General features: G+C 37.3%; 1 protein-coding gene across 4 annotated transcripts in view; it reads right to left on the bottom strand.

The window, feature by feature from the left end:
* The window catches only part of DNAJC24 (DnaJ heat shock protein family (Hsp40) member C24), a 71,430-nt gene that overhangs the window by 15,282 nt on the left and 39,062 nt on the right, over positions 1-17,086 (bottom strand). For all 4 annotated transcript variants that reach the window (XM_061151225.1, XM_061151243.1, XM_061151251.1 and 1 more), the window contains exon 3: positions 4,080-4,218. In XM_061151225.1, coding sequence (XP_061007208.1) covers positions 4,080-4,218 — 139 coding nt within the window. The remainder of the gene's footprint in view (positions 1-4,079; positions 4,219-17,086) is intronic.

Genomic DNA, 17,086 nt, shown 5'->3' with positions numbered 1-17,086 from the left:
GAAAGTATTAATTCCCTTCTTAAGGAGTTAATCAGTCTTTAGTGTTAACTTCATTTTCAGGGAGCATTCTTATTTTAAATTTAAGAAATTCCATGTTGATTCAGTTCTCTGGTGCATAGACGATGGTGGGGTTTTTAAGGTATGTTCCTCATTTGGTCCAAGATTTATCTGCTTATCTCCCATTCTCAAATATTTATCCTAATAAACAGATGAAGTGAATTGTGTAACACCAGAAATGATCTTTTTCTACCTAGGTGAGGAGAGTATAGCTGATTAGCTTCAAGTAAAGACACTAACTTTACAATGTCTGGCTTAATCCCCTTCAGAGCCCAGTTGTGTAGTGTGAAGGCTCTACATCACCAAAATAATTCACTAACAGAGAACCAAGATGCATCTTAATGTAAAATAATATACCACCAAGGATTCTAGACACAATCTGCTTTTTTTTTTTTTTACAACATAATTTAATTTGACTGACATCATCCGAATGAAGGTCTGTTCCTCTTCAGATCATAGTGAAGTCACCTAAGCGTAAGCTGTGTCACTCTAGAGAGCCACCAGGACATCAGAAATGTGTGTGATTCACGCTACAAAGCTACTGAATCACGATCCCTATTCTTTTCCTATGACACCCTTCTGACCTGCTTTTAAATATGCTTAATATATAAGAAAACTCCCCACAAGAATTATAGAGGTGCAAAAATCTGTTCAACAGGTATTATCATGTGAACATTTTATAAATCCTAAAAGAGATTTTCCAAAGTGTTCACCTGGTTGTTGGAAGTACAAAGACTAACCTTGAATAACTACAAGCCTTTCAAGGGAACATGGAAAGCAGTCTTTGGAAGCATACTTAAAAACAATATGTCCAACTGAAATGGTAAATATGTCCAACTGAAATTAATTGATTAAATTCACTAGCTAACACTGCTTTCAAAATGTGTAATATTTGGGTACTGAATATTACTCATTTGTTTTTTAGGTCTGCTTTTCTTCAGCCTGCCCAACACTGCCCTAAAATGTCAACCAAGAGTATAGAACTGGAAATGATATGAGAAAAAATATAGGTAATTTTCTTTAGGTTATCCTTCCCAGAGTTTTCCTTTTGATAATTTCTTTTGTGAAGCAAAGAAATATGGATTCCAAGGGCCCCTTTAAATGATCTTTTACAGAAATAAATGGTTGCAGGTAATATATGAGACTTCCCTTACAAAAGAGCGCCAACTTTGAGCTGTGAAATACAAGAAAGTATTCAATATCAGCCAATAAAACACCTCTGCCTCCTTCCCAAGTACACAGAACTCAAATTTATTTTATACTATACATTAGTGGAGGGCAGGAAACAAATATATTTAAAACACACCCTATGAAAAGAAAGTTCTACAATGAACTACATGCAAAAAGAGTCCTGTATAACAAAGCTATTTCCATGTCCCCATGATAACAAAGCTATTTCCATGTCCCCAGGGGGTGACCCAGAAAAAAAGAGTGCTTTGACCTGGTTATAACACATTCTTTCTCTCTTGGTAACTTATCCTGGTCTTCAGCAAATTATCACTCTCAAAAGGTTTTCCTTCTACCAATCTAAATCCTAAGTGTTAGAAGTTCAAGTTCATTTCCTTCTTTTGAGGAGCCACTTGTTGAAGATGGGTCAAGAAGGAAAAATTAATGTTGGTATTGAAGAGAAATGACAATACAAAACTAGGTTTATTTGCAGTTTTAAAAACAGCTCTAGTATGAAAGGCTTAAAAACAGCAAGTTATATTTGGATAAGAACTTCTATTTCTTATCTAAACAGCAAAACCAATCTTAATTTAAAACTGAAACAAAGCATTTGCACTATGAGGAGCCTTTGATAATAAAGGAAATATTTAGTACTTGGATCTGGGGTACTAAAATTTCATGGAAATGTGTATTTCTGCTGTCACAGCATAGCTCACCCACCTGAAACACCTACAAGCAAACAGACATTACATAAATTCTCAGAAGATCTGCCTATTTATCTGAATCAAGCTCAATCTCACTATATTTGGTTTGCCTGAACTTTGCTGTGACTTTATCAATGATTTACAAGAATGTCCTGTGATACAGTAGGCTAGCGTTGCTTCCATTAAAACCTCCAAACTCAGGACTCAAAGCTCAAAAGAAATCCACATTTCCAAAGACTTCTCAAAGGCAATGGAGAAACACTTGAGGATGTTGCTTATTTGTTCTTCCAAAATCTCTTAAACCCTACTTTATGTAATTCTACTGCTCATGTTTAACCCTGCTCCATTTTTCTCTCCATTTCTGGTCTTCCCCACCCTATGCCCTAGAGCAAAAGAAAATATTTTTTTATTTCTGATCTCTCCCTATCTCTTCCTCTGTAGACAGTAGGTTTCTAGTCAGTTTCACAGATAGGTTCTTAACAGTACCAAGCTGTGGAGTAGCAAACATGCAGAGCAACAGAGCAAGTACATACGCTATACTCCTTACAATAAAGTTTTGGGGATCATCCTCACCTTAAGCACATCGGCACCCCGGAATAAAGACTGATAAACACGTGCAAAGCATCATGAGACACTGTCATCCCCAGCAGAACCTGGTCACGTCAGAAACATAGTTAACTTCTCACACACTACACACTCATGTGAACCAAGGTCAAAAAGGTATATCTGTGGATAGAATTCACCCTCAAATGAAACCACTTCTACATTCCTTCTTCTGCCAGAAGTACAAGCGTTCACAGAAGAAATACAACATTTGAAAGATGTGCATAAATATATTAGATAGAAGGAGGACCCAATATTCAAAGCAAATTTGAAAATTAATTCAGATTCACTGCAAAGATATGTTTGTCAGTTTCTTAACATTTTTTAAAAAGTAAATACTAATCATCTTGAGAGATGATCAGTATTATGAAAGTCACTATTAAGAACTAATAGTCTAGTATGTAAGCAAATTGCTCATGAACTCTTTACACAAAGGCATCACACACTGCCCATAAGAAAGACTCCCTCTGAAAATAGATATGGAAAACCCGTGTGTGTGTGTGTGTGTGTGTGTGTGTGTGTATGTATATATATAGTTGGCTTTAACCTGTAATGCTGTGTTTCAGGAAATGCCTTATTTCTCAAATCAAATTTTCATAACCTTAGTAACAGGAGCCTTATGATCATTCTGTGCTAACTTTGATGGCGTGGCAGTACAGACCATGGGAGAAGATTCAGTAAAATAAAGTACAGAGACATGAGCTCTCATCAACACATCTGAGTCAATGCTGAGCCTGGCGCACTATGGCAGAGTGCAGCTGAGTGTTTTCCCCACAGGCCGTGGCTGATTACTGACTCCTCCCATTAGCATGTAGGGTGCATACTGAAGGTTCGGAGAGAAGGCTGGGGGACTCCTATCCCAAGGCCAGGCTGAAAGACAGCCTATCACTTCACGTAACTGCAGTCCATGTGTGACAAACCTGACCTACATTTCTCCCTTTCTTTCTCACAAGAGCCTGTCACTGTTTTAAGAAGCTATTTTCTAAAATGCACAAAAGGAATGACTTTTAAAATTGCTTAGGAAATGTACATTCCTAAAATATCATTTATAGCAATCTCATAAGGAGTATCGTTTATACAGGAGATAATCATAAAAACCTAGCCTAATATAAGCTCAGAGACAGCCAAGAGTGCTTTATGATCTTATCCTTTGTATTCTCCTTTAGATTGTCATTTATGCAGTAGAAACTCCTAAAAGTACTACAATTAAATTTTTAATCAGTACATAATTAAATTTAATAAAAAGGAAGTTTTTAAACATAAAAAACATATTCATTAGGAATGTATAATTAAATATGTTTCATTAGTTATAAAAAGTAGCTTTCACAGCTTCACAAGAAGCCACATCCTAGTAGTTCCGTTAACTTCTCAATGGATACACAATAATCACTACTAAGAATAGGGCATAATTAGAAGCAACGACGGGGAGGAGGAGAAAGGAGGCAATAATAACTTGGTGTAAATGCTGGAGCACGCGCCCCAGGAGTGGCTGCACACTGCACTTCACAGAGTTGCCAGTGTGCTGGGCTCCTCACCATGAGTACCTACCATGTCGCTGCAGGTCATACTCTTTTTTTGTCTCTTCATTCCCTAGAATTTTCCATGCCTGATCAATTTCAATGAACTTCTGTATACATTCTTCCACTGATCCTGCTGGCGCATCTGCACTCTGTTTATCTGGATGATACTGCCAATCAAAAATAAGGGCAAGTGATGAGTGGTGAGGGTTGCGGGCAGGTAGGTTACCAAAAAAAAAAACAAAAAACTAAATCTGAGCTGTATTTAAGAGATGGTAATGAGAAGATGAAAACTAAGATGCCAAGCAACGAGACTACAGCGTTGGGCACAGGAGACAACTGCCAGGTTAATTAGAGCACTGGAGTAGCTATAAATCCACTGGTGACATGACCTGTCACAACGTGCAAAGACAGCATTTTCTGGATAATTTGCTGATGGAATCACTGGTCTCATGGACAATTTACCTAGAGAGGATGACTAACACAAACAGAAATAGGTACATGCAGACGAGCAGGACATGACAGAGAAGAGTGCAAACTGCAGAGTATGAAGCTCTCCTCATAAAATGTGCTTGGCTGGAAATATCACCATGCACTGCTAGCTTTTCTTTTGAAATCACACAATTATACTTTTTAAAATAAAACACTTCTCACCTTCTGGTTCAGCCCTGAAGATTTTAAAGTTATAAATCCCCAAACACAAATTTTTCTTGAAAAATGGTTGTTTTAGGCTAAATTTGTAGGAAACAGCTTTAAAGAACTCAACAAAACATTTGAATACAAATTAAATCATTAGTAAATCTTTCTTACATTTGTTTTCATGCTGAACCTCACACTGCTGATGATCCTCACTAGCAGAGCAAAAGCTACTGTGGTATTTGGTTGCCCAGAAGAACTAGTGAACATCATGCATGCTGGGACAAAGATTATTAGAGCAAAGAGAATCAAGTTTCCATTTTTCTTTTGGCTAACTATTTCTCTTCCTCACTCCCTATGTCCCAGTCTATCAGCTATCAATATTTAAATATTTAAGCTAATTAAGATAATGACTAAAGAAAAGGAAGCTAAGGTTTATTGTTTCACCTTTTTTAGGCCATGTTTATTAAATCATCCTCATAAAGGTTATTCCCACACTGAAGTTTAATCAATCTTTAAAGTTAGGATATTAAATAATGTACCAAAGCCAAAATAGAGTTGGCTATATTAAGATCTCTAGCAAACCCTTCTTACACTACGTAAAGATGATCTGTATATATAACAAGTCTGGTATGAATCAATGTTATTTCATGCAATATGCTCAAATACACCACTAGCACACATTTAAGATATACTTACATGTGAAATCTCAATCTCAGTATGCCATAAGCATTGAGTAAGGCCCTAGAGAAATCCCTTAATCTAGCAGCTGTAACATGTAAGTACAGACTAGAATACACGTAATTTCTAATAGGCCACTAGAAAAACCAACAGTGGTTGGTACAATGAACAGAAAACAATGGACCTAATCATTTATCAACCTGACCAAGAAAGCTTTACAAAAGCAATAATTAATTTCTGCCTGCCCAAAACTAAAAGCTATCACTAAATTTTGAGTCATGTATCAGTTCTATGAGAGTCAAAGCACAACTCATTTTCACTAATTTGGTATTTTCCTGACTGCTATTTTAAATAAGTAATTCATGATCTGATGCTTTTTAGATCTATTCTGTTGTACTGATAGAAAGGAATAAATCTTACACTGTGATACAGACAATTAAAAATGACAGTTATAGCAAGAAAATAAGTATGGCATTTGGAGTGCTAAAGGCCTCAGTCCAGTCTGCTTTGATAGCAAGTTCCAGAACAAAAATGAAGGTCTAATAAAGACAATACACCTGGTGATAATAGCTCCCAAGGATACCAGGTCCTAATCCCTAATTCCTGTATATGTTATCTTATTTGGAAAAGGGGTCTTTGCAGATGTGATTAAGTTAAACATTAGGGTTATCTTGAACTGCCCAGGTGGGTCCTAAGTATAATCAAAGTGTTTCTGTAAGAAAGAGGCAGAGGGAGATTTGACACACAGAGAGAAAGGGAAAGGTGGTAATGAAGACTGTGCAGAGAAAACCTTTAAATATTGGCCTTAAAGACTAGAGTGATGAGGTGACAAGCAGTCACCAAATGCTAAGAGAGCAAGGAACAGACTCTCCCTCTAGAGGGACGGTGGCCCTGCCAACACCCTGACTGTGCCCCAATTACACTGAGTTTGGACTTTTAGCCTCCAGAATTATGAAACAATAAATTTATGCTGTTTTATTTTTTATAAGTTACTTCTTTATTGAAGGATAATTGCTTTACAGAATTTTGTTGTTTTCTGTTAAACCTCAACATGAATCAGCCATAGTTATACATATGTCCCCTCTCTCCTGAACCTCCCTCCCATCCCCTGCCCCTATAGATTGATACAGAGCCCTTGTTTGAGTTTCTGGAGCCATACAGAAAATTCCCGTTGGCTATCTATTTTACATATGGCAATGTAAGTTTCCATGTTACTCCTTCCATACATCTGACCCCTCCTCCCCTCTCCCCACGTCCATAAGTCTATTCTCTATGTCTGTTTCTCCACTGCTGCCCTGTAAATAAATTCTTCAGTACCATTTTTCTAGATTCTGTATATATGTGTTAGAATACGATATTTATCTTTCTCTTTCTGACTCACTTCACTCTATATAATAGGTTCTAGGTTCATCCACCTCATCAGAACTGACTCAAATGCATTCCTTTTTATGGCTGAGTAATATTCCATTGTGGATATGTACCATAACTTCTTTATCCATTCATCTGCCCATAGACATCTAAGTTGCTTCCATGTTCTAGCTATTGTAAATAGTGCTGCAATGAACAATGGTATACATGTGTCTTTTTCAATTTTAGTTTCCTCAGGGTATATGCCTAGGAGTGGGATTGCTGGGTCATATGGTGGTTTTATTCCTAGTTTTTAAGGAATCTCCATACTGTCTTCCATAGCAGCTGTATCAATTTACATTCCCACCAACAGTGCAAGAGCATTCCCTTTTGTCCACACCCTCTTCAGCATTTATTGTTTGTAGATTTTTTGATGAGGGCCATTCTGACCGGTGTGAGGTGATAGCTCATTTTAGTTTTTACTTGCATTTCTCTAGTAATGAGCAATGTTGAGCATCTTTTCATGTGTTCATTAGCCATCTGTATGTCTTCTTTGGAGAAATACCTATTTAGATCTTTTTCCCACTTTTTGATTGGGTTTGTTTTTCTAGCATTGAGTTGTATGAGCTGCTTGTATATTTTGGAAATTAATCCCACTTTTTGATTGGGTTTGTTTTTCTAGCATTGAGTTGTATGAGCTGCTTGTATATTTTGGAAATTAATCCTTTGTCAGTTGTTTCATTTGCTATTATTTTCTCCCATTCTGAGGGTTGTCTTTTCACCTTGCTTATAGTTTCTGTTGCTGTGCAAACGTTTTTAAGTTTAACCAAGTTCCATTTGTTTACTTTTGTTTTTATTTCCATTACTCTAGGAGGTGGGTCATAGAGGATATTGCTTTGATTTATGTCATTGAGTGTCCTGCCTATGTTTTCCTCTAATAATTTTATAGTTTCTGGTCTTACATTTAGGTCTTTAATCCATTTTGAGTTTATCTTTGTGTGTGGTGTTAGGACGTATTCTAATTTCATTATTTTACATGTAGCTGTCCAGTTTTCCCAGCACCATTTTTTGAAGAAGCCGTCTTTGCCCCATTGTATATTCTTGCCTCCTTTGTCAAAAATAAGGTACCCATAGGTGCATGAGTTTATTTCTGGGCTTTCTATCTTGTTCCACTGGTCTATGTTTCTGTTTCAGTGCCAATACCATACTGTCTTGATGACTGTAACTTTGTAGTATCATCTGAAGTCAGGAAGGTTGATTCCTCCAGCCCATTCTTCTTTCTCAAGACTGCTTTGGCTATTTGGCATCTTTTGTGTTTCCACATGAACTGTGAAATTTTTTGTTCTAGTTCTGTGAAAAATGCCATTGGTAATTTGACAGGGATCACACTGAATCTGTATACTGCATTTGGTAGTATAGTCATTTTCACAATATTGATTCTTCTGACCCAGAAACATGGAATATCTCTCCATCTGTTAATGTAATCTTTGACTTCTTTTATTAGTGTCTTATACTTTTCAGTAAATAGTTCTTTTGTCTTTTTAGGTAAGTTTATTCCTAGATATTTAATTCTTTTTGTTGCAATGGTGAATGGGATTGAGTCCTTAATTTCTTTTTCTGATTTTTCATTGTTAGTATATAGAAACGCAAGTGATTTCTGTGTATTGATTTTATATCCTGTAACTTTGCTAAATTCACTGATTAGCTCTAGTAATTTCCTGATACTATCTTTGGGGTTTTCTACATACAGTATCATGTCATCTGCAAACAGTGAGAGCTTTACTTCTTTTCCTATCGGATTCCTTTTATTTCTTTTTCTTCTCTGATTGCTTTAGCTAGGACTTCCAGAACTATGTTGAATAATAGTGGTGAAAGTGGACACCCTTGTCTTGTTCCTGATCTTAGGGGGAATGCTTTCAGTTTTTCACCATTGAGAATAATGTTTGCTGTAGGCTTATTATATACGGTCTTTACTATGTTGAGATAGATTTCTTCTATGCCCATTTTTTGAAGAGTTTTAATCATAAATGAGTGCTGAATTTTGTCAAAGGCTTTTTCTGCATCTATTGAGATTATCATGATTTTTATCTTTCAATTGTTAATATAGTGTATCATATTGATTAATTTGGATATACTGAAGAACCCTTGCATTCCTGGAATAAACCCAACTTGATCATGGTGTATGAGTTTTTTGATGTGTTGCTGAACTCTGTTAGCTAAAATTTTGTTGAGGATTTGTGCATCTATGTTCATCAGTGATATTGGCCTGGAGTTTTCTTTTTTCATGTTGTCTTTGTCTGGTTTTGGTATGAGGGTGATGGTAGCCTTGTAGAATGAATTTGGAAGTGTTCCTTCATCTGCAATTTTTTGAAAGAGTTTTAGAAGGATAGGCATTAGCTCTTTAAATGTTTGACAGAATTCTCCTGTGAAGCCATCTGGTCCTGGGCTTTTGTTTTTTGGCAGATTTTTGATCACAGTTTCAATTTCAGTGCTTGTAATTGGGTTGTTCATAATTACTATTTCTTCCTGGTTCAGTCTTGTAAGATTGAACTTTTCTAAAAATCTGTCCATTTCTTCCAGGTTATCCATTTTACTGCCATGTAGTTGTTCATAACAGGCTCTTATAATCTCTTATATTTCTGCATTGTCTGTTGTAACCTCTCCTTTTTCATTTCTAATTTTGCTGATTTGATTCTTCTTTTTTTCTTGATGAATCTGACTAAAGGCTTGTCAATTTTGTTTATCTTCTCAAAGAACCAGCTTTTAGTTTTATTAATCTTTACTAGTGTTTGTTTCATTTCTTTTTCATTTATTTCTGCTCAGATCTTTATGATTTCTTTCCTTCTACTAATTTTGGTTTTTGTTCTTCTTTTTCCAGTTGTTGTAGGTGTAAAGTTAGATTGTCTATTCTATGTTTTTCTTGTTTCTTGAGGTAGGATTGTATTGCTATGAATTTCCCTCTGGGTACTGCCTTTGCTGCATCCTAGAAGTTTTGAGTTGTTGTGTTGTCATTGTCATTTGTTTCTAGAAAATTTTTTATTTCCCTTTTGACTTCTTCAGTAACCTGTTGGTTATTTAGAAACATGTTTAATGTCCATGTGCTTGTGTTTCTTATAGTTTTTTTCCTTGTAATCGATATCTAGTCTAATAGTGTTGTGGTCAGAGAAGATGCTTGATACAATTCCAATTTTCTTAAATTTACTGAAGTTTGATTTGTGACCAAGATGTGGTCTATCCTGGAGAATGTTCCATGTGCACTTAAGAAGAAGGTTTATTCTTCTGCATTTGGATGGAATGTCCTGAAGATATCAATGAGATCCATCCCATCTAATGTGTCATTTAAGACCTGTGTTTCCTTATTAATTTTCTCTTTTGATGATCTGTCCATTGGTGTGAGTGGGGTGTTGAAGTCTCCTCCTATTATTGTGTTATTGTCAATTTCTCCTTTTATGTCTGTTAGTATTTGTCTTATGTATTGAGGTACTCTATGTTGGGAGAATAGATAATTTATAATTGTTATATCTTCCCCTTGTATTGATCCTTTGATCATTATGTAGTGTCCTCCCTTACCTCTTGTAACCTTCTTTATTTTAAGGTCTATTTTGTCTGATATGAGGATTGCTACTCCAGGTTTCTTTTGCTTCTCATTTGCATGGATATATTTTTCCATCCTCTCACTTTCAGTCTATATGTGTCTTTAGGTCTGAAGTGGGTTTCTTGTAGACAGCATATATATGGGTCTTGTTTTTGTATCCATTCAGTCAGTCTGAGTCTTTTGGTTGGAGCATTTAATCCATTTATATTTAAAGTAATTATTGATACATGTTTCTATTGCCATTTTCTTAATTGATTGGGGTTGATTTTGTAGACCTTTTTTCTTCTGTTGTATTTCTTGACTATAAAGTCCATTTAACATTTTTTGTAAAGCTGGTTTGGTGGTACTGAATTCTCTTCACTTTTGCTTGTCTGAAAAGCATTTTATTTCACCATCAATTTTGAATGAGATCCTTGCCAGGTACGGTAATCTTGGTTGTAGATTTTTCCCTTTCAGTACTTTAAATATATCCTGCCATTCCCTTCTGGCCTGCAGAGTTTCTGCTGAAAGATCAGCTGTAAAGCATAAGGGGTTTCCCTTGTATGTTACTTGTTGCTTCTTCTTTACTGCTTTTAATATTCTTTCTTTGTGTTTAGTCTTTGTTAGTTTGATTAGTATGTGTCTTGGGATGTCTCCCCTTGGGCTTATCCTGTATGGGACCCTTTGTGCCTCTTGGACTTGGTTGGCTATTTCCTTTTCCATGTTGGGGAAATTTTCAACTATAATCTCTTCAAAAATTTTTTCATGCCCTTTCTTTTTCTCTTCTTCTTCTATAATTAGAATGTTGGTGTGTTTCATATGGTCCCAGAGGTCTCTGAGACTGTCCTCAGCTCTTTTCATTCTTTTAACTTTATTCTGCTCTTCAGAAATTATTTCCACCATTTTATCTTCCAGCTCACTGATTCATTCTTCTGCTTCAGATATTCTGCTATTGATTCCTTCTAGAGTATTTTTAATTTCAGTAATTATGTTGTTTGTCTCTGTATGTTTATTTTCTAATTCTTCTAGGTCTTTATTAATTGATTCTTGCATTTTCTCCATTTAGTTTTCAAGGTTTTTGATCATCTTCACTATCATTATTCTGAATTCTTTTTCAGGTAATTTGCCTATTTCTTCTTCATTTATTTGGACTTCTGTGTTTCTAGTTTGTTCCTTCATTTGTGCAGTATTTCTCTGCCTTTGCATTTTAAAAAAAAATTATTGTTTGAGGTCTCCTTTTCCCAGGCTTCAAGGAAAGTTGAATTCTTTCCTTGAAGAAGGTTGAATTCTTTTTTCCTTTTGGTTTCTGCCCTCCTAAGGTTGGCCCAGTGGTTTGTGTGAGCTTCACATAGGGTGAGATTTGTGCTGAGTTTTGGTTTGTTTGTTTTTCCCCCAGTGGGGAAGGCTGAGTGAGGTGATACTCCTGTCTGCTGATGATTGGGTTTGTATTTTTGTTTTGTTGGTTGTTTAGATGAGGCGTCCTGCACAGGGTGCTACTGGTGGTTGGGTGATGCCGGGTCTTATACTCAAGTGGTTTTCTGTGTATGAGTTCTCACTATTTGATACTCCCTAAGGCTGCGATTCACGGGGTTGCAAGGAGTCGGACACGACTGAGCAACTGAACTGAACTGAAGGTTAGTTCTCTGGTAGTCTAGGGTCTTGGAGTCAGTGCTCCCACTCCAAGGGCTCAGGGCTTGATCTCTGGTTAGGAACAAAGATTCCACAAGTGGTTTGTTATGGCATTAAGTAAGATTAAAACAAATATCCAAAAACGACAAACCAAAGATCAATCCCAGACAAATGGCAGTTACAAAATCAGGCAAATAACAATTAAAATAATGGAATATACACATATACATATGCACCCATGAGCAAAGTGAAAACAGTCCAACAACAACAACAAAAAGTACAGTAGGTTGACCCAGTGAACAAAGTAAATCAAAAATTACATTTACCAGTTAAGAACAAAGCTAACTAAAGCACAAACTAGAAAACAAAATTAAAGCAAGGTGCCAATTGGGGAATACAGCAATGAAAATAAAACTAAAAAATTGTTGAGAAGAAAGGAAAGAAAGAAAAGAAAAAAAGAACAGATATGCAAAGTTAAATAGAGGTAGATAAGGAAGATTTATATACATTAAAGACTAACTGCAAGGGGAAAAGAACAGTAGGAAAAGCAAACAAAGGAATAAATGTAGAAAAATAATGATAGTTTAAAAAATTAAAATTAAAAAAAGAGAAAAAAAAAAAAAAAAGCAAAACTCCACAGAACTACAAAAGTCCAACATAGACACACAGGTTTATAACAACAATAAAAAATGTGATGGAGGAAACAAAAAAGCTCAAAAGCTTAATAGATTTCACAGGGCCAATAAAGTCAACAACTACAACAGAGGGGGTAATAAAAAAGAAAAACATCTAAAAGAATCTACAGAACAAGTCAAAACATAAGAATAATAAATGTTTTTCTTTAGTCACTGTTGTCAGATTCCTTTCCCTCGCTGGGAGTCACAGTCCACCTCACCTCCCTAGGATGCCCTCCAACACTGTGCTGATCTCTGAACCTGCTGTGGGGGCAGCTCAGTTCTAAGCTGGTCCTACTCCTGTGTGTTCTTGCCTCCAATGTCCACAGCTATCAGAGTTAGTGCATTTTCTTTTGTGGGAGCTCTCAGTGGCCTTTTTTATATTCCATAGACAGAGTCTGCCTAGTTGATTATGTGGATTTAATCTGCAGCTTGTACAGCTCGTGGGAAGGTTTTGGGTCTTCTTTAGTGACACCACCCCTGGGTTTCAGTTGCGGTTTTATTTCCATCTCTGAATGTGGGTCGTCACTAGGGTTTGCTCCTGAGGCTGCCCTGGAGGACTTGGGTTTGCCCCTGTGAGGGCCAGGGGTGGAGGTGGTGCAACTGCTTGGGTCATAGGGGTTCTGGCAGCACCAGGTACTCAGGGGAGTTGGTGGCTAAGCCAGCAGGAAATATAGTGCTCTAGAAGGGTATGGCAACCAGTATTGGTGAATACTCTGTAGTATTCTTGCCTGGAGAACACCTGTCTCTGACAGAGAAGCCTGGCAGGCCACAGTCTACAGGGTTACAAACAGTCAGACACTACCGAAGTGACCCTGCGTGCATAGACCCAAGACTTATTTTGCCTGTGGCATCTCTGCCCCAGTGAGAGTTGAGCGTGAAGGTGGCACAGCTGCTTGGCTTGTGGGGACCCTGGCAGCGCCAAGTGTGCAGGGACACAGACTGCCTCCACCACAGGAGTTATGGCCCTATCAGTCTTTTTTCAAGCTTCTTGTAGCTGGTGATCAGATGGCCTCTTTGGCCAGTCTTTCTCCCTAGCTCTGCCCATTCAGGCACTTAGAGGGCTCCCTTGCCTGGGGTATTTCTCTGTTGTTCCATGCATCAGGCACATAGAGGGGGCCCCTCTGCCTGGGGTCCTACTCTGCAGTTCAGTGCCTCAGGCATTTGATGGCCCAGCCTCTCTTACTGTTCAGCTGCTGCTGATGGCTTGTGGGGAGAGAGAAGCTATGGTGATGGCTCCACCCCTATGCATGACTCAGCAGTATCATCTGCTTCCATGACTGCCTGGCTTTTCTCCACAGGCATTTCCCACCAAAGTCTCCTCCCTCACATCCCCTCAATCTGTCTCTCCACAGTCAACGGCAGCCCTCATCCTGGGATCTCTCCATAATCCCCAAACTCCAGGTCCTAGCCACTGCCCCTTCCATGGGACCCGCGTCCCTGTGCAGGGTATGTATGACTGCAGCAAGGACTGTCTGATTCTCATTCCATTTAGGCTGCCACAGATCAGCTGTTTCAGTCTCAGCCTTAAATGTTTCTCCTCTGACTCAGACAATTGCCCCGATGTGGGGACCAGACCCCTGCTTCAGTTCCCCCACCCACTGAGGGCAGGTCCAGTCCTACTATCACTCCTGTTTTTCCTCATCGTTCCTTCATCCTACCGAGTTATGCGAGGTTCTATGTATTCTTTTCCTCTGGTCAGGTACTCCTGTCCACTCTCAGCTGGTGTTCTGCAGGCACTTCTGTGTCTGAAGTGTATTCCTGACCTATCCGTGGAGAGAGATGTACTCCACGTCCACCTACTCCTCCGCCATCTTGTTCTCCTCTGCTACTTTAAAGCCACTAAGTTTGTGGTAATTTATTTCAACAGCCACAATAAATTATATACAATCTAAACACATCTATGGTTTAAATCTAGAATACATCTAGCACAACTTCTAAAGATATTTCAATTAAAGGTCTATTAATAAAATGGTGGCATTTTTTATGTACAATGTTAACTGCTATGACTCTTTATTGACCACAGAAACCAAGCCTCTAGTATTAGGTTTCAAGACTTTCTGATCCCAATGAATGTGAATTTTTTTCCTACTATTTTTATATTGGAGACCTCCCATGAGAGGCAGGCTGAAGCATTCAGTAGCACCACAAGAGACCACTGTCATTTTCCTCTGTTGTTGAGGCTTATTTTATTCTTTGCTCCTTTTTACTTTGAATCCCACCAGCCAAACCTTCCCAACCAAAGCTATTCCTACTGCATTCACTCAATGGTTAAATGAAAGATAGAAAATGTAAAACATCCTGTGTTTCAGGGTTTACTAATCCTGATTTAGTTCCTGGTTTGCTAACTGAAAATCCAGAAACGGTCACAAAAAGATACTATGAACTTCCTTATATTGAAAAAAATTCCAGCTAATCCTATAAATAACAGGGAACTCTGAGGAAAACACTCATCTATCAAATACAGAAAATACTGATATTCAACTAAAAGAAGAGGCATGTACTAAAATCAATGTTGTAAAGTTCATTTAACTTCTATTTCTTACCAGTACTAAATTAAAATGCATTCTGCTGAAACTGGAAGAACTTAAGTCACCTGAAAGCAAAGAACTCAAAATTAAGAAATCAGCAAATTTTTCAACAACTGGAAAAATTAAAGTTTAAGAAATTACCAATTACAATAGCCTCAAGGGGGAAAAATGGAAAGAAGTAATATGTTCATGATGAGAAGATCATGTCCATTTTTCCTATACTGATAGAAGAATTTTATGCAATTCCTCAAAAATTGCAGTGAGCCACTCTGAAGAAGCAGACAAGATGATTTTAATATTTACATGGAAAAACAAAGGATTTAGAGACTTCCCCTGGAGGTTCAGTGGTGAGAACTCTGTGTTTCCACTGTAGAGGGCATGGTTTGATTCCTTTTCTGGGAACTAAGATCCTGCATGCCACATGGCATGACAAAAAAAAAAATTAGAGATTAAAAAAAAATAGATACAAAACAAGCAAAAGAATATTCAAAAAGTACAAAGTTGGAGGACTTGTATGACCTGATTTCAAGACTTAATATAAAGCTATGGCTGCCACTGCTAAGTCGCTGCAGTCATGTCTGACTCTGTGTGACCCCATAGACGGCAGCCCACCAGGCTCCTCTGCCCCTGGGATTCTCCAGGCAAGAAGACTGCAGTGGGTTGTCATTTCCTTCTCTAATGCATGCACGCATGCTAAGTCGCTTCAGTCATGTCCAACTCTGTGCAACCCTACGGACAGCAGCCCACCAGGCTCCTCTGTCCACAGGATTCTCTAGGCAAGAATACTGGAGTGGATTGCCATTTCCTTCTCCAATAAAGCTATGGTATGTATGGCAAAAACCAAACACAACATTGTAAAAGTTAAACAATAAAATAAAGCTGTGGTAATCAAGAATGTATTACTGGCAGAAATATATACAAATTAATGGAATGGAAGAGTTTAGAACTAGACGATACATGTACAGTCACTTGTCTTTCAACAAAGGTGCCAAGGCAATTCTGTTGGGAAAGGACAGTATAGAACAAACGACGTTGAAACAACTGGATGTCCATGGGGAAAAAAGTTAACCTCAATCTCTATCTTATTACATATACAAAAATTAATTCAAGATAAATCATAGATGTAAATGTAAAACTCAGAACCATAAAGCTTCTAGAATGAGAAACAGTATCTTGTCCCTTGGCATAGATTGCTTTGACAAAAAGCACAAACTATAATGAACAAAATGGGTAAACTACATGCAATTTTAAAACTTTTAGCTCATCGGACATACCATTAAGAAAATAAACAGACAAGCCACAGACAGAGAAAAAAAAATACTGTCTAAATATTTATCTAATACAGGATTTGTTTCCAGAATAAACAAACAAAAAATTCTATAAGTCAATGGTAAAAAGACATACTAATTAAAAATAAGGTGGGGAGGGGGACTTGAACAGACATTTTTCAAAAGAAGACAGATAATTATACATGAATATACACTCAAACGTTTTCATTAGTTATCAGGAAAATATATATTAAAATCATGAGAAACTACTAGCACCTAATAGAGTGGCTCAAATAAAAAAAAGACTGATAACACTAAATGCTGATGAGGATATGGAGTAACTGGAACTTTCATATGTTGCTGGCAGGAAACAATTTGACAATTTCTTAAAAACACACACATCTACTCTTGAGGTCAAGCAATTTCACTGCTAGTTACCTCAGAGAAATAAAAATTTATGTTCACAAAAAGACTTAGAATTTACCAACACACTTATTCATTAACAGCCAAAACCTGGAACCATAAATGTCTACCAACAGGAGAATGGATAAATTATAGCATATCTGTAAGGGAATACTACTCAACAACAAAGAAGAAAACAAATTTGATACAGTCAATAATAACACAGATGGATATCTAAAACATTATGTTGGGACTTTCCTAGCAATCCAGTGGTTAGGACTCCATGCTTCCACTGT

This window comes from Dama dama, chromosome 1 (genome assembly GCF_033118175.1).
Source record: "Dama dama isolate Ldn47 chromosome 1, ASM3311817v1, whole genome shotgun sequence".
Classification (NCBI taxonomy): domain Eukaryota; kingdom Metazoa; phylum Chordata; class Mammalia; order Artiodactyla; family Cervidae; genus Dama; species Dama dama.
The sequence above is the reverse complement of the archived record's forward strand: the minus strand, read 5'-3'. Positions and strand labels throughout refer to the sequence as shown.